At 41.8% G+C, this 19,841-nt stretch overlaps 1 protein-coding gene across 1 annotated transcript in view; it reads right to left on the bottom strand.

The window, feature by feature from the left end:
* Nucleotides 1-19,841, bottom strand: part of IGSF9 (immunoglobulin superfamily member 9) — a 121,248-nt gene that overhangs the window by 30,185 nt on the left and 71,222 nt on the right. The window contains exons 9-14 of the mRNA XM_067472673.1: nt 17,206-17,348; nt 16,978-17,118; nt 13,604-13,720; nt 8,825-8,975; nt 7,494-7,617; nt 2,291-2,466 (exon numbers count right to left, since the gene is read on the bottom strand). Coding sequence (XP_067328774.1) covers nt 2,291-2,466; nt 7,494-7,617; nt 8,825-8,975; nt 13,604-13,720; nt 16,978-17,118; nt 17,206-17,348 — 852 coding nt within the window. The remainder of the gene's footprint in view (nt 1-2,290; nt 2,467-7,493; nt 7,618-8,824; nt 8,976-13,603; nt 13,721-16,977; nt 17,119-17,205; nt 17,349-19,841) is intronic.

Below are 19,841 nucleotides of genomic sequence, written 5' to 3'. Positions count from 1 at the left end.
TTTTTCATTATAATATCCCAGCAAGTGTCTTTTTCGTTAAAGCCCACTTTTTGGTCCACCTTGAAGCATTCTTTTATTTGTTGGTATTGGAACCAACCTATTTGTTGGTTCTGGAGAGCATTGTTAACCCAAACAACCATGGATCTGGAACAAACATGGCACAAATACTCAATATTGAGCCAACAATGTGATGTGTCGGCAAAAAAAGCCAATGGGATTTTGGCCTGCATCAATAGGAGCATAGTGTCTAGATCTAAGGAAGTAATGCTACCCCTCTATTCTGCTTTGGTTAGACCACATCTGGAATATTGTGTCCCATTTTGGGCACCACAATTCAAGAGAGATATTGACAAGCTGGAATGTGTCCAGAGGAGGGCAACTAAAATGATCAAGGGTCTGGAGAACAAGCCCTATGAGGAGCGGCTTAGGGAACTGGGCATGTTTAGCCTGAAGAAGAGAAGGCTGAGAGGAGATATGATAGCCATGTATAAATATGTGAGAGGAAGCCACAGGGAGGAGGGAGAAAGCTTGTTTTCTGCTTCCTTGCAGACTAGGACGCGGAACAATGGCTTCAAACTACAAGAGAGGAGATTCCATCTGAACATTAGGAATAACTTCCTGACTGTGAGAGCCGTTCAGCAGTGGAACTCTCTGCCCCGGAGTGTGGTGGAGGCTCCTTCTTTGGAAGCTTTTAAGCAGAGGCTGGATGGCCATCTGTCAGGGGTGATTTGAATGCAATATTCCTGCTTCTTGGCAGGGGGTTGGACTGGATGGCCCATGAGGTCTCTTCCAACTCTTTGATTCTATGATTCTAATATGCCCAAATTTGAACACTAGTGGAGTTTGGGAAAAATGCCGGATGGCAAGGCAGGCTTTGCGTGAGGCCAGGCCTCACGCAAAGACCCCCCTCACCTGCCCTGAGCCCTCTCCGGATGGTGAGAGAGCAAGGCAGGCCTTGCATGGAGGCCCCCTCGCCTGCCCCGCGCCCTCACCGGATGGCAAGAGAGTGAGGCAGGCGAGGCAGGCCTTGTGCGGACGACCCTGCGCCCTCACCGAATGGCAAGAGAGTGAGGCAGGCGAGGCGGGCTTTGTGCGAGGCCAAGTCTCGCACGAAGGAGCCCACACCCTTGGGGGGGGGGGGGGGGGCAACGGAGGCAGCCTCACGACCCCTCCGAAATGGCCAGGCGACCCCCCTGGCGGTCGCGACCCCCAAGTTGAGAACCGCTGATCTAGAGTAAACTTGCCCAATATGACAAACCATGTTATTGTGACTGTGTTTATTGTAATTTTATATTGCTATGTTGTCTTTTGTTTTATGTAATTGCGTTATTATTGTTTATTATTTGTGTTTTCGGTTTTGTTTTATTTTATGTAATTGTTGTTTTGGGCTTGGCCTCATGTAAGCTGTAGGGCTGGGCGGTTTTGTTCGTTAATTTCGTAATTCGTTATTAATTCGTATTTAAATTAGCTTACGATCCGATATTGAGCCATGCCGGAACAGTGTGAGGAGTAAATTAGATTCGAAACCATTTTTTCAATTTATTTCGTTATTGTTTCGTTATTATTTCGAAATTATTTTGTAATTTTTTCCTAATTATTTCGTAATTATTTTCGCATGTCTGGTGCAAGTTTTATAGTTGTTGTTTGTTTTATCACACCAACAGTCAACAACAGAGGGAGAGGGAAGCTTCAGAAGTTCCCCCTGTCCCATTTGGAGGTTTTTTTAGCATATTGCGCAATCGCGTCCGCCATTAACAAATCGATTCGAAATTAACGAAATTTCGTAAACAACGAAATTTTGAAATCTCAAATTTTCGGAAGTATTTAGAATTTGGAAACGCTAGCGCCCCCTGGAAACGAATCGAGTTTAAAAACAAATTTTTCCGTGGTTACCCAGCCCTAGTAAGCTGCACCGAGTCCCCATCGGGTAGATGGTGCAGGGTACAAATAAAGTTGATTATTATTATTATTATTATTATTATTATTATTATTTACTGATGGAGTTTCAGGGGGTCAACCTGGCATGATGGGAGTTGTAGTTCTTATGTCTTTTGTACAATGATAAAATTGACATTTTCAAATAACCCTGGCAACACCGGGTACCCAAGCGAGTATAGAATAAATAAATAAATAAATTACGACATATGCTATTTAAAAATTCCCGTGACCTTGGCCACTGAGGTTATCCATAAAACAGATTGTACTAAAATCCTAAAAACATCATTTATTCTTATTGTTTGCCCACCAAGTGAATGCTCCTCTTCCCAGGTCACCTCGGAGCCGCTCTCACCTAGTGGCACAGTGGTGACAATCTCACTGAAGGGCCCGCTCCCCAGTTTGTTCTGGGCCAGGACGCTGAACTGGTAACTGGTATCCGGCTGTAGGTTCTCCACCATGATGTGGGAGGCCCCGACAGGCACTGGCACGGAGACCCAGTCATGGTGAGGCCGATTGAAGCGTTTCAACCTGTGGAGGAGGACATGGAAATAAAGCGGCGGCAGCCATAAAATACAACGAAAGGGACTGAATCTAGGTGGGGAAAACGCATGTGGTTCTGAAACAGAAGGCAGAAGAAACTTGTGTGCGCTCTTGCAGCAAATTTGATGGCTATCTGTCGGGAGGGATTTGATTGTGTCTTTCTGTATGGCAAAATGAGGTTGGGCTGGATGGCCCTCGGGGTCTCTTCCAACTATGAAGTCAAGCAATGTCCTGGGGGACTGGAAATAACAAGTATCCTGTTATTTCAACAGTTTTGAAGGCATAACATTTCCTTTATCTCATCTGTTGATCCAGAGTGCCCCCCAGTGGAACGGACTTTTCTGCAACTTCACTGCTGTTCCCATGTGTCAAAAGTGAGGAATAGGGTTTAATTGGGTTGTTGTAGGTTTTTTTGAGCTATATCATAGAATCATAGAATCAAAGAGTTGGAAGAGACCTTATGGGCCATCCAGTCCAACCCCTGCCAAGAAGCAAGAATATTGCATTCAAATCACCCCTGACAAATGGCCATCCAGCCTCTGCTTAAAAGCTTCCAAAGAAGGAGCCTCCACCACACTCCGAGGCAGAGAGTTCCACTGCTGAACGGCTCTCACAGTCAGGAAGTTCTTCCTCATGTTCAGATGGAATCTCCTCTCTTGTAGTTTGAAGCCATTGTTCCGCGTCCTAGTCTCCAAGGAAACAAAAAACAAGCTTGCTCCCTCCTCCCTGTGGCTTCCTCTCACATATTTATACATGGCTATCATATCTCCTCTCAGCCTTCTCTTCTTCAGGCTAAACATGCCCAGTTCCCTAAGCCGCTCCTCATAGGGCTTGTTCTCCAGACCCTTGATCATTTGAGTCGCCCTCCTCTGGACACATTCCAGCTTGTCAATATCTCTCTTGAATTGTGGTGCCCAGAATTGGACACAATATTCCAGATGTGGTCTAACCAAAGCAGAATAGAGCATGGGGAGCATTACTTCCCTAGACACTAGGCTCCTATTGATGCAGGCCAAAATCCCATTGGCTTTTTTTGCCGCCACATCACATTGTTGGCTCATGTGATGTGGCGGCAAAAAAAGCCAATGGGATTTTGGCCTGCATCAAGAGGAGCCTAGTGTCTAGATCTAAGGAAGTAATGCAGTGGAACTCTCAGTGGAACATGAACTATGGCCATGTTCTAGAGGCATTCTCTCCAGACGTCTCGCCTGCATCTATGGCAAGCATCCTCAGAGGTAGTGAGGTCTGTTGGAACTGGGAAAATGGGTTTATATATCTGTGGAAATGACCAGGGTGGGACAAAGGACTCTTGTCTGCTGGAGCTAGGTGTGAATGTTTCAACTGACCACCTTGATTAGCATTTGATTGCTTGGCAGTGCCTGGGGGAATCTTTTGTTGAGAGGTGATTAGATATGCCCGATTGTTTACTGTGTTGTTTTGCTGTTGTAATTTTTGAGTTTTTTAAAATATTGGTAGCCAGATTTTGTTCATTTTCATGGTTTCCTCTTTCTGTTGAAATTGTCCACATGCTTGTGGATTTCAATGGCTTCTCTGTGTAGTCTGGCATGGTGGTTGTTGGTGTGGTCCAGCATTTCTGTGTTCTCAGATAATAGGCTGTGTCCAGGCTGGTTCCTCAGGTGCTCTGCTATGGCTGACTTCTCTGGTTGAAGGAGTCTGCAGTGCCTTTCGTGTTCCTTGATTCCCCCAAGCACTGCCAAGCAATCAAATGCTAATCAAGGTGGTCAGTTGAAACATTCACACCTAGCTCCAGCAGACAAGAGTCCTTTGTCCCACCCTGGTCATTTCCACAGATATATAAACCCATTTTCCTAGTTCCAACAGACCTCACTACCTCTGAGGGTGCTTGCCATAGATGCAGGCGAAACGTCAGGAGAAAATGCCTCTAGAACATGGCCATATAGCCCGGAAAAACCTACAACAACCCAGTGATTCCAGCCATGAAAGCCTTCGACAATATATTGACGCAAGTCTAAGCTGAGGGTGGGAAATGCAGTGGCTACTGGTCCATTTCAAAATAAAAAATAATGGAGGCATCGGTAGGTTCAATGTTTTTGAACACTTACATAAAACTGGAATTTAAGATAAGACTGTCCAACTCTGATCAAATCATTATTCTAACCTTCTTCAATGTAAATGTGCTTAAATATCCTTCCAATAATAATAGAGAGTAAAATAATAAATGTAATAAAACTAATAACAATGAGTACAATAATGGAAATGTAATAATAACAGTAATAATATAGTAAAATAATAAATGTAATAATAAAAATAGAATAAAACAATGTAATAATAATAATAATAAAGTAAAATAATAAATGTAATAAAACTAATAACAATGAGTACAATAATGGAAATGTAATAATAACAGTAATAATATAGTAAAATAATAAATGCAATAATAAAAATAGAGTAAAATAATGTAATAATAATAATAATAAAGTAAAATAATAAATGTAATAAAATAATATAACAAAATAATTTTAATGTAATAATAATAAATAGAGTAAAATAATAAATGTAATAACAAAAATAGAATAAAATAACAAATGTAATATTAACGATAATAAATAGAGAAAAGTAATAAATGTAATACTAACAGTAATAAATAAAGTAAAGTACCGTATATACTTGAGTATAAGCTGACCCAAATATAAGCCGAGGCACCTAACTTTACCACAAAAAACTGAGAAAATGGATTGACTTGAGTATAAGCCAAAAGTGGGAAATGCAGCAGCTACTGGTAAATTGCAAAATAAAAATAGATACCAATTAAATTACATTAGGTTCTTGTGGGTTTTTTCGGGCTATAGAGCCATGTTTTGGAGGCATTTCTCCTGACGTTTCGCCTGCATCTATGGCAAGCATCCTCAGAGGTGCTTGCCATAGATGCAGGCGAAACGTCAGGAGAAATGCCTCTAGAACATGGCTCTATAGCCCGAAAAAGCCCACAAGAACCTAGTGATTCCAGCCATGAAAGCCTTCGACAATACATTAAATTACATTAATTGAGGAATCAGTAGGTTATATATTTTTGAATATTTACAAAAATGGTAATTTAAGATAAGACTGTCCAACTCTGATTAAATGATTATTTACCTTCTTCAGTGTAAATGTGCTTACGTATCCTTCCAATAATAATAAATAGTGCAACATAACAAATGTAATAATAACAATAATACTAAAAAGAGTAAAACGATGAATGTAGCAATAACAATTATACAGTAAAATAATAAATGTATAATAATAGAGTAAAATGATAAATGTAATAATAATAAATAGAATAAAATAATAAATGAAATGATGATGATAATAATAATAATAATAATAATAATAATAGAGTAAAATAATAAATAACTTTGACTCGAGTATAAGCCAAAGGGGACTTTTTCAGCCTAAAAAAAGGGCTGAAAAAGTAGGCTTATACTCAAGTATATACAGTAATACATGTAATAATAATAGAGAAAAATAATAAATGTAATAATAATAAAGAAAAATAACAAATGTGATACTAACAATAATAACTAAAGTAAAAAATAAATGTAATAACAATAGAATGAAATACTGTTAATGTAATCTATATAAATAAAAATGTAACGTTTGTTTGTGGGATTAACATAACTCAAAAACCAATGGGCGAATTGACACCGAATTTGGACATAATACACCTATCAGGCCAACGAGTGACTATCACTCATAAAAAACACTGAAAAACACAGCAGAAGAGATTTAAAAAGCCAAAAAACAAAAATTACATTACAACGCATGCTCAAAACCACATACATATGCAAACACACATATATACAGATATACACAAATATATACATTCAAAAATACATATACACAGAAAGGGCCACAGCAACGCATGGCAGGAGACTGCTAGTGTAATAGTAATAAAGAAATAAAGTAAAATAATAAATGTAATATTAACGATAATAAATAGAGAAAAGTAATAAATGTAATACTAACAATAATAAATAAATTAAGTAATACATGTAGTAATAATAAATAGAGAAAAATAACAAATGTAATACTAACAATAATAACTAAAGTAAAATAATAAATGTAATAATAATAGAGTGAAATATTGTTAATGTAGTAATAATAGAGTAAAATAATAAATGTAATAATAATAACAGCGTGAAATACTGTTAATGTAATAATAATTATTATTATTATAGTAAAATAATAAATGTAATAAAAATAATAATAATAACAGAGTAAAATAATAAGTAATGTTATTTATTATTTATTATTTATTTCGAGGTTTTATATACCGACCCTCTCACCTTCAAAGAGGGATTCGGACCGGTTCACAACATGTGTTAACATACAAAAATATACAATAACAACACAATGCAACATCATTACACGATTAAAATATAAGCACCATAAACATTAAAAACATTATCATCACAGTTATAAAAGCCAAATCGTCCACACAATCGCAATCCCAAACTACCGTTCATCATCCTCCTTTCATGTGGGCAAAGAATTAAATCAGTTGTCAAATGCCACGTTCCACAACCAGGTCTTAGTTAATTTCCTGAATGTCATGAGGGAGGGGGCAGTTCTGATCTCTAATGGGAGGGAGTTCCAAAGTCGGGGAGCCACCATCGAGAAGGCCCTGTCCCTCGTCCCCACCAGCCGTGACTGTGAAGGCAGTGGGACCGAGAGCAGGGCCCCTCCAGACGATCTTAATGGTCTTCATGGTTCATAGGGGAGAATACGTTTGGAGAGGTAAACAGGGCCGGAGTCGTTTAGGGACTCAAATATAAGCCAAGCAAGGCTTATATTTGACTCAAATATATTATATTTGACTCAAATATATAGCCCCTTTTTAGGCTGAAAAAGCCTGGCTTGGCTTATATTTGAGTGAAATATATAGTTATATTTGACTCAAATATAAGCCAAGCCAGGCTTTTTCAGCCTAAAAAGGGGCTAAAAAGCTCAGCTTATACTCGAGTATATACGGTAATAATAATCTCACAACTCACAGTGGTGTGTACCAGATGCTAAATCTCTGAAAATAGCCCCCATCGAAGCCTGGTTCCCAGGTGATGTTGACCGCCTGCTGGAGTGGCAGCAATGAGACGTTGGCCACGGTATGCGGACTGGTTCCTAGAGTTTGAAACAACAAAAAGAAAGGAGGAAAAGGAGAAAGAGAGAGGCTACATCACCATGACTTAAAGAAGATGGCCTTTTGACTCCAAAGCTTCTAAGAAGAAAACTAAACCTGGAAATATAGGGAGACATAGTCTTCAAGTCGTGTACTTACCTGCCAATATGAACATTGATACAATACACCTTTTACTATTCAGATAGAATCATAGAATCATAGAATCAAAGAGTTGGAAGAGACCTCTTGGGCCATCCAGTCCAACCCCCTGCCAAGAAGCAGGAATATTGTATTCAAATCACCCCTGACAGATGGCCATCCAGCCTCTGTTTAAAAGCTTCCAAAGAAGGAGCCTCCACCACACTCCGGGGCAGAGAGTTCCACTGCTGAACGGCTCTCACAGTCAGGAAGTTCTTCCTAATGTTCAGATGGAATCTCCTCTCTTGTAGTTTGAAGCCATTGTTCCGCGTCCTAGTCTCCAAGGAAGCAGAAAACAAGCTTGCTCCCTCCTCCCTGTGGCTTCCTCTCACATATTTATACATGGCTATCATATCTCCTCTCAGCCTTCTCTTCTTCAGGCTAAACATGCCCAGCTCCTTAAGCCGCTCCTCATAGGGCTTGTTCTCCAGACCCTTGATCATTTTAGTCGCCCTCCTCTGGACACATTCCAGCTTGTCAATATCTCTCTTGAATTGTGGTGCCCAGAATTGGACACAATATTCCAGATGTGGTCTAACCAAAGCGGAATAGAGGGGTAGCATTACTTCCTTAGATCTAGACACTAGGCTCCTATTGATGCAGGCCAAAATCCCATTGGCTTTTTTTGCCACCACATCACATTGTTGGCTCATGTTTAACTTGTTGTCCACGAGGACTCCAAGATCTTTTTCACACATACTGCTCTCGAGCCAGGCTTCCCCCATTCTGTATCTTTGCATTTCATTTTTTCTCTCAGCAGGGGACTTCTAGGTGTTTCTGAACCATACAAGTTTGCCGCATACTAGGGACTGTAATTGGCTTTACAGAAAGAACTGCATTTCTGTAAGTCAGCAGTGGGTTTTTAAGGCTTGTATACAACACAATTAATATAAATTATTTTTTAAAAAGACTTGTATACAACAAAAAGAGAGAAACCCTGCAATGCACACGTGTCCCCAATAAAGCTAGTTTTTCATGCGCTTCTCTATTACCCTTGAATAATGTACTCACCCAGTACATAGACAGTGGTTGTGATGCTGACGTGGGCCACCCCGTTGTTGGCTGCACACTCCCATAAGCCATGCTGCTCCTTGGTCAGCGGACGGAGGACCAAGCTGTTGTTCTTGTCAATCTGAGCATTGGCCAGGCCCTTGTTGCCCATCTGCAGGGGAGGATCAGGAGAAGGAGGAATACTGAGATAATGTATTTCATCACACAATAGTCACCCTTTTTATCCCTTGTGTGGACACACAAAAAAGAGGTGCAACTATTACGTGAGTAAAAGAAAATATGCGTTTGAGTCCCCCGGTTTCTGGTTTTGACAAATTTTATTTATTATTTATTTATTTATTTCAAAGTTTTATATACCGACCTTCTCACCTCTTTTGAGGGACTCAGACCGGTTTCCAACCATAAAAACACATACAATCGGTAAAACATCATAGTTCATATTACAATAACTATTACAAAATAATACAAATGAATTCAATTGCGAATAACAGCAAGGTCAATGTATTGTCGAAGGCTTTCATGGCTGGAATCATTAGGTTCTTGTGGGTTTTTTCGGGCTATATTTATTTATTTATTTACCTTACTTATATACCACTGTTCTCAGCCCGAAGGCGACTCACAGCAGTTCACAACAAATACGAACAGCAAAAATTCAGTGCTACAGTATAGAAACAGTTAACAACCTAACATTACACAATTAATAAACAGTTACTACAATACCCATTCACTGTCGTCTCGTCATCAAAAACATGTTCCAGATTCGTCATCCATTGTTCCATTCCAGTGTTCATTAACCAATGGCCATGTTCTAGAGGCATTTCTCCTGACGTTTTGCCTGCATCTATGGCAAGCATCCTCAGAGGTAGTGAGGTCTGTTGGAACTGGGAAAATTGGTTTATATATCTGTGGAATGGCTGGGGTGGGGCAAAGAGCTCTTCCCTGCTGGGGCTAGGTGTGAATGTTTCAGCTGACCACCTTCATTAGCATTTGAAGGCCTAGCTGAGCCTGGGAAAATGTTTTGTTGAGAGGTGTTAATATGTGCCTGGTTGTTTCCTCTCTGCTGTTTTGCTGTTGTAATTTTAGAGTTTTTTAATACTGGTAGCCAGATTTTGTTCATTTTCATGGTCTCCTCCTTTCTGATGAAATTGTCCACATGCTTGTGGATTTCAAATGCTACGTTCAGCAAAGGACAAGAGGGATCCTCTCACCTCTGCAGGAGTCTACCGTATCCCATGCAGCTGTGGACAAGTCTACAGAGGGACCACCAAACGCAGCAGCATTGCCCAGACACGAATCAAGGAACATGAAAGGCACTGCAGACTCCTTCAACCAGAGAAGTCAGCCATAGCAGAGCACCTGATGAACCAGCCTGGACACAGCATATTATTTGAGAACACAGAAATGCTGGACCACACCAACAACCACCATGTCAGACTACACAGAGAAGCCATTGAAATCCACAAGCATGTGGACAATTTCAACAGAAAGGAGGAAACCATGAAAATGAACAAAATCTGGCTACCAGTATTAAAAAACTCTAAAATTACAACAGCAAAACAACAGAGAGGAAACAACCAGGCACATCTTAACACCTCTCAACAAAACATTTTCCCAGGCTCAGCCAGGCCTTCAAATGCTAATGAAGGTGGTCAGCTGAAACATTCACACCTAGCTCCAGCAGAGAAGAGCTCTTTGCCCCACACCAGCCATTCCACAGATATATAAACCCATTGTCCTATTTCCAACAGACCTCACTACCTCTGAGGATGCTTACCATAGATGCAGGCGAAACGTCAGGAGAAAATGCCTCTAGAACATGGCCATATAGTCCGAAAAAACCCACAAGAACCTAACAGCAAGGTCGATTTGCAACGAGCTTAGTGAAATATACTATTTAATTGATGATACTCCACAATCATTGTAATTGGTTTAAAATGTTTTAATGCTTAATATTTATTTATACCTTATTTCTGGGCATTATTATGCTTTGTGTAATTTTTTTTCTTTTTTATGTTAAATGTGCTTTGATTTATATTGTATTATGTTGTGAGCTGCTTTGGGTCACGTTAGGAGAAAAGCTGGATATAAATAAAGAATGTATTATTATTATTATTATTATTATTATTGACACAAAAGCACAGTATGTCACAGTAAACGAGATCTATATGCTGGATATCGTATCACAAAATCACAAGTTGAACACTTCCCAAGAGTCTAGGACTGTGTGATGTATTTTTGAATGATGCGCGCAGATCCAAGTCAGGTGGCCTTTTCCAGTTGACAGATCGTGATTTTGTCAATGTTTATTGTTTCCAAATGCTGGCTGAGATCTTTTGGCACGGCACCCAGTGCTCCAATGACCACTGGGACCACCTGGACTGGTTTATGCCAGAGCCTTTGCAGTTTGATTTTGAGGTCTTGATAGCGGCTGAGTTTTTCCTGTTGTTTTCCTCAATGCAGCTGTTACCTGTTATGGCGACATCAATAATCCAGATTTTTTTCTTTTCCACAATCGTGATGTCTGGTGTATTGTGTTCCAAAACTTTGTCAGTCTGGATTCCAAACTCCCACAGTATTTTTGCATGTTCATTTTCCATGACCTTTGTGGATTTATGATCCACCAGTTCTTTACTGCTGGAAGGTGGTATTTGTGACATAAGTTCCAGTGAATCATCTGGGCCACAGAGTTGTGTCTTTGAGTGTAATCTGTCTGTGCAATTTTCTTCCAACAGCTGAGGAGATGGTCCACGGTTTCATCAGCTTCCTTGCACAGTCTGCATTTTGGGTCATCCACTGATTTTTCAATGCTGGCCTTAATTGCATTGGTTCTGATGGCTTGCTCCTGGGCTGCAAGAATCAGGCCTTCTGTCTCCTTTTTCAGGGTTCCATTCATGAGCCATAACCAGGTCTTCTCCTTGTCAACTTTTCCTTCAATCTTCTCAAGGAACTGCCCATCTAAGGCTTTGTTGTGCCAGCTGTCAGCTCTGGTTTGGAGTGCAGTTTTCTTGTACTGACTCTTTGTCTGCTGTGCTTTGAGAAGTTTCCGATTATTGACTTCAATTAAAGCAGGTTCTTGGCTATTATTATTATTATTATTATTATTAGATACACAACACGATTAGTGCACAGCAAACAATATCACTATGCTGGCTGTTGTATTTGATCACACTTCCCAAGTGTCTAGGACTGTGTGATGTATTGGTGAATAATGCATGCAGATCCAAGTAGGGTGGCCTTTTGCAGCTGACAGATGGTAATTTTGTCAGCGCCAATTGTTTTTAAGTGCAGGCCAAGGTCTATAGGCACTGCACCTAGTATGCTGATCACCACTGGGACCCCTTTGACTGGCTTGTGCCAGAGTCTTTGCAGTTTGATCTTTAAATCCTCCTAGAATCATAGAATCATAGAATCAAAGAGTTGGAAGAGACCTCATGGGCCATCCAGTCCAACCCCCTGCCAAGAAGCAGGAATATTGCATTCAAATCACCCATGACAAATGGCCATCCAGCCTCTGCTTAAAAGCTTCCAAAGAAGGAGCCTCCACCACACTCCAGGGCAGAGAGTTCCACTGCTGAATGGCTCTCACAGTCAGGAAGTTCTTCCTAATGTTCAGATGGAATCTCCTCTCTTGTAGTTTGAAGCCATTGTTCCACGTCCTAGTCTCCAAGGAAGCAGAAAACAAGCTTGCTCCCTCCTCCCTGTGGCTTCCTCTCACATATTTATACATGGCTATCATATCTCCTCTCAGCCTTCTCTTCTTCAGGCTAAACATGCCCAGTTCCCTAAGCCGCTCCTCATAGGGCTTGTTCTCCAGACCCTTGATCATTTTAGTCGCCCTCCTCTGGACACATTCCAGCTTGTCAATATCTCTCTTGAATTGTGGTGCCCAGAATTGGACACAATATTCCAGATGTGGTCTAACCAAAGCAGAATAGAGGGGTAGCATTACTTCCTTAGATCTAGACACTATGCTCCTATTGATGCAGGCCAAAATCCCATTGGCTTTTTTTGCCGCCACATCACATTGTTGGCTCATGTTTAACTTGTTGTCCACGAGGACTCCAAGATCTTTTTCACACGTACTGCTCTCGAGCCAGGCCTCGTCCCCCATTCTGTATCTTTGCATTTCATTTTTTCTGCCAAAGTGGAGTATCTTACATTTGTCACTGTTGAACTTCATTTTGTTAGTTTTGGCCCATCTCTCTAATCTGTCAAGATCGTTTTGAATTCTGCTCCTGTCCTCTGGACTATTGGCTATCCCTCCTATCGTGTAAGCTTTTCCAGTTATTATTTTTATTATTATTATTAACCTCCAAGGTAAAGCAGCGGGAGGAGGGATAATCCAGTTCCAGAAAGGTCTATTTCTTTCTTTTTTTCATAAACTGCCTTGCTCTGGAGAAAGGAAGAGCACCAAAGTGCTCCATATGAGATTTTTAAAACTCCATTGCCTTCGAAGCTCCAAAAAGCTCTATTTCAAAACCCCAAAGAGCTCCATTTCAGATTTCTTAAACTGCCTCGCCTTTGGAGTATGAAGGGACAATCTGAGCCCCAAAAGGTGTGTGACAATTACACAAAGAAAATCTGGAAGCCAAATTTTGGGGTGTAACAATTATGCAGTGGCGACTATTATGTGGTGAATTATAGTACCACACCTCATTTCCACAAATCCTGAAGCGGTTAACAGTACCAACACACAACTATCCAATCCAACAAAAATATAGTAACACCCAAGTGGGTTTGGAAAGTCCATTGAGGATATGTCCAAAAGGGGCATCTCACCTTTGTCCAAGAGATGACCGGAAAGGGGTCCCCTTGAGCGGCACAGGGAATGAGCAGATCCCGCCCGACCTCCTGGAAATATTCTTCCTTGGGGCGAATGGTGAAGGTGGGAGGATCCTAGTCCATAAACACAAGAGATACCAATAGGTGATGTCCAAAATGGGCAGAGTTAGAAAATACAGAACGAGAAGTGATGGGGGCACCTAGCAGGTTCATAGTGAACTTTTTTTTAACATATTTTATTTATTATTTATTTATTTTATTTATTTACTTTACTTGTATACCGCAGTTTCTCAGCCCAGCGGTTTACAACAAGGGTAAAAATCAATCAACGATATACAATTTAAAACCATAAGAACATAGTATACAAATATTGACACAACAATAACAACACAATACATCTCATAACTAGAGTCGTGATCCAATTCGTCGTCCATATTTCCATTCCTGTAATCATCACATTCATTGCACTGTTTATCCGAATGCCCGTTCAAACATCCAAGTTTTTAATCTTCTTCGAAACACCATTAGTGAGGGGGCTGATCTAACCTCCATGGGAAGGGCGTTCCACAGCCGAGGGGCCACCACAGAAAAGGCCCTGTCTCTCGTCCCCGCCAGCCGCACCTGTGAAGCAGGCGGGATAGAGAGCAGGGCCTCCCCAGAAGATCTTAGGGTCCTGGTGGGCTGATAGGCAGAGATACGTTCGGATAGGTAGCTTGGGCCAGAACCGTTAAGGGCTTTAAAGGCCAACTCCAGCACTTTGAATTGAGCCCGGTAGCAAATCGGCAGCCAGTGGAGCTGGTGCAGCAGAGGAGTTGTGTGCTCCCTGCGATCCACTCCTGTTAGTATCATGGCTGCCGAGCGGACTAGTTGGAGCTTCCGAGCCATCTTCAAAGGCCACCCCACGTAGAGAGTGTTGCAGTAGTCTAAACGGGATGTAACCAGAGTGTGGACTACCGTGGCCAAGTCAGACTTCCCAAGGTACGGGCGCAGTTGGCGCACCAGTTTTAACTGTGCGAATGCTCCCCTGGTCACTGCCGAAACCTGGGGTTCCAGGCTCAGCGATGAGTCCAGGATCACACCCAAGCTGTGAACCTGCGTCTTCAGGGGGAGTGCAACCCCATCCAACACAGGCTGTAACCCTATACCCTGTTCGGCCTTACGACTAACCAGGAGTACCTCTGTCTTGTCTGGATTCAATTTCAATTTGTTCGCCCCCATCCAGACCGTCACAGCGGCCAAGCACCGGTTCAGGACCTCGACAGCCTCCTTAGTAGCAGGTGGAAAGGAGTGACAGAGTTGGACATCATCCGCGTACAGATGACATCGCACTCCGAAACTCCGGATGATTTTATTATGTTATAAACACAAATCAATAAGCTAAATTTCAAGTGTTACACATATACATCCTGAGTAATTTAACAAATATTAAAGACATAATGAACAACAATAAATACAACAACAACCATATTTTCTGCCTAAGTGGAGTATCTTGCATTTGTCACTGCTGAACTTCATTTTGTTAGTTTTGGCCCATCTCTCTAATTTGTCTGCGATATTTAATCACTGTAAGGTTTTTTTTAGATATTCGAAAGTCTTAAAAGAGTCTCTGTAAGATAAATTTAAAGATCTGGAGAAGCATGATGAGTTGAGCGAGCCCTGAGCTCTCCCAGGAAAATATCTCACAACCTCTGCTTCAGGGATTCTCGTACCATTTTAAATCCCAGAGCAAGAGGGGAGTGGGTAACCCAATACAGGCCGCTGAATTTATTGCAGTGAACAACAATAAATAATACAAAAAGCATGGACCATCACATCTGAAGGATTCAAAGCTTGATGAGGAAACCAGTATTTTATTTTTAAAACCATGGTGGTGACAAGAGACATCAGCGCTGAATGGTTCTAAGAAGGAAGGGGCGACCATATACCACCTGCAACTAATTTTGCATCTTAATACTAGCTGTACCCTGGCCATGCGTTGCTGTGGCCTCAGAAAACAGGAATCCCAGACATGAAACAATCTGGGCTAGGGAACACCTCCCCACAAAGATTTCCTGTAGGCAGGAAGAAGCCAGGCTTTTAAGCTGCAGGGCTTTTCAAAGGTTCTGAAGGTAGGCAATGTATGTATATATGTATATACATATAGGTAAAGGTAGTCCCCTGACATTAAGTCCAGTCATGTCTGACTCTGGGGTGTGGTGCTCATCTCCATTTCTAAACCGAAGAGCCAGCGTTGTCCATAGACACCTCCAAGGTCATGCAGCCAGCATGACTGCATGGAGCGCTGTTACCTTCCCGCCGGAGCGGTACCTATTGAACTACTCACATTTGCATGTTTTCGAACTGCTAGGTTGGCAGAAGCTAGGGCTGATAGCGGAAGCTCACGCCGCTCCCCGGAATCGAACCTGCGACCTTTCGATCAACAAGCTCAGCAGCTCAGTGCTTTAACCCACTGCGCCACCGGGGACTCCGTATATACATATACATATGTGTATATATGTGTGGATGTGTATATATGTGTATATTTGTGTGTGCTTGTGTATATGTATATATGAGTGGTTAGTATGTGTATATATATTGTTGTTGTTCGTTCGTTCAGTCGTCTCCGACTCTTCGTGACCTCATGGGCCAGCCCACGCCAGAGCTCCCTGTCGGCCGTCACCACCCCCAGCTCCTTCAAGGTCAGTCCAGTCACTTCAAGGATGCCATCCATCCATCTTGCCCTTGGTCGGCCCCTCTTCCTTTTGCCTTCCACTTTCCCCAGCATCGTTGTCTTCTCTAGGCTTTGCTGTGTCCTCATGATGTGGCCAAAGTACTTCAACTTTGTCTCTAGTATCCTTCCCTCCAATGAGCAGTCGGGCTTTATTTCCTGGAGTGTGTGTATATATGTTTATGTATGTGCATATGTATATGTGTACGTATGTGTGTGTATATATATATATCTATGTCTGTATGTATATATGAGTGGATATGTGTTTGTGCAGATATTTGCATGTGTGTGTTGTTTGTATATGTGTGTAGGCCTGGGCTTGCTTGGGTCCTCCAGACATTTTGGACTTCAGTTCCCACAATTCCTAACGGCCAGAATAGCATGGCTGTTAGGAATTGTGGGAATCGTGGGAATTGTGAAGTCAGATTTGTTACTGAACCCTGTGTCTCTTTGGAGGCCTGTGCACATGTGTGGTAAGGTATTTTTTTATTTTTTTAGAATAGTGAAGCTATTTGCATGGTTTGGGGGTTTTTAAAAATAATTGTTGGTCATACCTGGCGGTATGAGAAGTTTGGAGGCCAAATTTGATGTCAGTTTGTTTGTTTTTAGGCTACTAATGACGACTAGTACCTTTTTATATATTAAGATAATCAGCCTCACTTACCTTCAAGAGGACACGAGTGGGTGCAGAGGAGCCAGCCGTTCCATAGCTGTTATACGGGGTGCAAGTGTAAATACCGAGCGCATCTTCATTGCTTGTGGCAATCACAATGGCACCGTCGTGTTTCATTGACCAACCTGGGAACTAGCAGGAGGAACAAGAGGAGATGAATCAAACAAATAATGAGGGAAGTATTGGAAATGGCTGGATGCTGTATTCCTAAGGAAATACCTTGCCTAAGTCCAGTGGCTGTCCATCTTTGGTCCAGTTGACGAAGAGCAGGGGAGGGTTGGCTTTACTGGGGCATCGGATTGTACCTTGCATTCCTATTGGCAATAAGGTCTCAGAAGGCATGTTGTTCACTTGTGCTGGAACTGCAGAAAGACAGAAGGAAATTGACATTGGAACCATACACTAAAAAAGTGGGGGAAATAGAACGAGTAGATAAATACCTCTAATATCCTAGGCCATTGGAAAGGGCCTATTATTATTATTATTATTATTATTATTATTATTATTATTTTACTGACACCAAAGCACAGTATGTCACAGCAAATGAGATCTATATGCTAGATTTTGTATCACAAAATTACAAGTCGAACACTTCCCAAGCGTCTAGGACTGTGTGGTGTATTTTCAAATGATGCGCGCAGATCCAAGTCAGGTGGCCTTTTCCAGTTGACAGATCGTGATTTTGTCGATGTTTATTGTTTCCAAATGCTGGCTGAGATCTTTTGGCATGGCACCCAGTGCGCCAATGACCACTGGGACCACTTGTACTGGTTTATGCAGTTCGATTTTGAGGTCTTGATAGCGGCAGAGTTTTTCTGTTGTTTTTCCTCAATGCGACTGTCACCTGGAATGGTGACATCAATAATCCAGACTTTTTTTCTTTTCCACAATCATGATGTCTGGTTAATTGTGTTCCAAAACTTTGTCAGTCTGGATTCAAAAGTCCCACAGTATTTTTGCATGTTCATTTTCCACAACCTTTGCAGGTTTATGATCCCACCAATTTTTTGCTGCTGGCAAGTGGTCCTTGTGACATAAGTTCCAGTGAATCATCTGCGCCACAGAGTTGTGTCTTTGTTTGTAGTCCGTCTGTGCGATTCTCTTGCAGCAGCTGAGGATATGATCCATGGTTTCATCAGCTTCCATGCACATTCTGAATTTTGGGTCATCTGCTGATTTTTCAATCCTGGCCTTAATGGCATTGGTTCTGATGGCTTGCTCCTGGGCTGCAAGAATCAGGCCTTCTTCTGTCTCCTTCTTCAGGGTTCCATTCATGAGCCATAACCAGGTCTTCTCCTTGTCAACTTTTTCTTCAATCTTCTCAAGGAACTGCCCATGTAAGGCTTTGTTGTGCCAGCTGTCAGCTCTGGTTTGGAGTGCAGTTTTCTTGTACTGGCTCTTTGTCTGCTGTGCTTTGAGAAGTTTCCGATTAGTGACTTCAATTAAAGCAGGTTCTTGACATATTCTGCCAAGGCATGTTTTCCTTCTTCAACTACTTGTTTGACTTGTAAAAGTCCTGTGTCAACATCACTGCGAGGATGTAATGAATTATGAATAATAATAATAATTATTATTATTATTATTTATATCCCACCACCATCTCCCAGAGGGGCTCGGGGCGGCTCACAAAACACTCAAGGTGGGCCCCATGTGGCATCACAGCAAGAGGCCCCAGGCGGCAAAGAGGAGGACGATGAGGAAGGTAAGGAGGGGGGGGGGGAGAAGAACCACCCCTCCCCCTCCTTACCTTCCTCTTTCTCCTCCTCATTGCCGCATGGGGGCTCTTGCTACCGCCTGGGCCCCGCAACTAAGGAGGCATCACAGGGCGCAAGCGGAAGCGAAATGCCCCATGCAGCGACGAGGAAGAGGAAGATAAGGAGGGCGAAGGTGGAAGGTTAGGGAGCGTCCCTACATCATGGAATTTCACTTATCGTGGGTGGTCCAGGAACGTAACACCCACGATAAGTGAGGGATCACTGTAGCCTGACATGGTTGTTGTTAAGAGTGATTCAGCATTTCTGTGTTCTCAAATAATATGCTGTGTCCAGGTTGGTTCATCAGGTGCTCTGCTATGGCTGACTTCTCTGGTTGGAGTAGTCTGCAGTGCCTTTCATGTTGCTTGATTCGTGTCTGGACAATGCTGCTGCGTTTGGTGGTCCCTATGTAGACTCATCCACAGCTGCATGGGAAACGGGAGACTCCTGCAGAGGCGAGATGATCCCTCTTGTCCTTTGCTGAACGGAGCATTTGTTGGATTTTCTTGGTGGGTCTGTAGATAGTTTGTAGTTTGTGTTTCCTCAACAGCATTTGTAGGATTTTCAGCAAAGGACAAGAGGGATCCAGACAAGAGTTCTTTCTCCCACCCTGAACATTATTCCACAGATATATAAACCTCACTCGCCCAGTTTCCAACAGACCTCACTACCTCTGAGGATGCCTGCCATAGATGTGAGCAAAACATCAGGAGAGAATACTTCTGGAACATGGCCATACATCCCAAAAAACCTACAACAACCCAGTGATACTGGCCATGAAAGCCTTCAACAATACTCAAGGTGTGACATGCAAAATACAACAAGTGCAAAAAAAACCCCATACAAGTAGATAATAAACAATATTCAAAGACTAATTCCAGACACTTGGAATTGCATGTGTGCTTTGTAATGTACAAATAAATCTATAATAATAATATAACAATAACATCCCTCTTTTCTCTCTCTCTTATATTATATTATATTTATAATACTATACTATACTAGTAATTTTTTTTGTTGTGTCAGGAGTGATTTGAGAAACTGTAAGTCGCTTCTATTGTGAGAGAATTGGCCGTCTGCAAGGACATTGCCCAGGGGACG

The sequence above is a fragment of the Anolis sagrei genome, chromosome 12 (genome assembly GCF_037176765.1).
Source record: "Anolis sagrei isolate rAnoSag1 chromosome 12, rAnoSag1.mat, whole genome shotgun sequence".
NCBI lineage: Eukaryota > Metazoa > Chordata > Lepidosauria > Squamata > Dactyloidae > Anolis > Anolis sagrei.
This window is presented reverse-complemented; position numbering and strand designations above follow the sequence as displayed.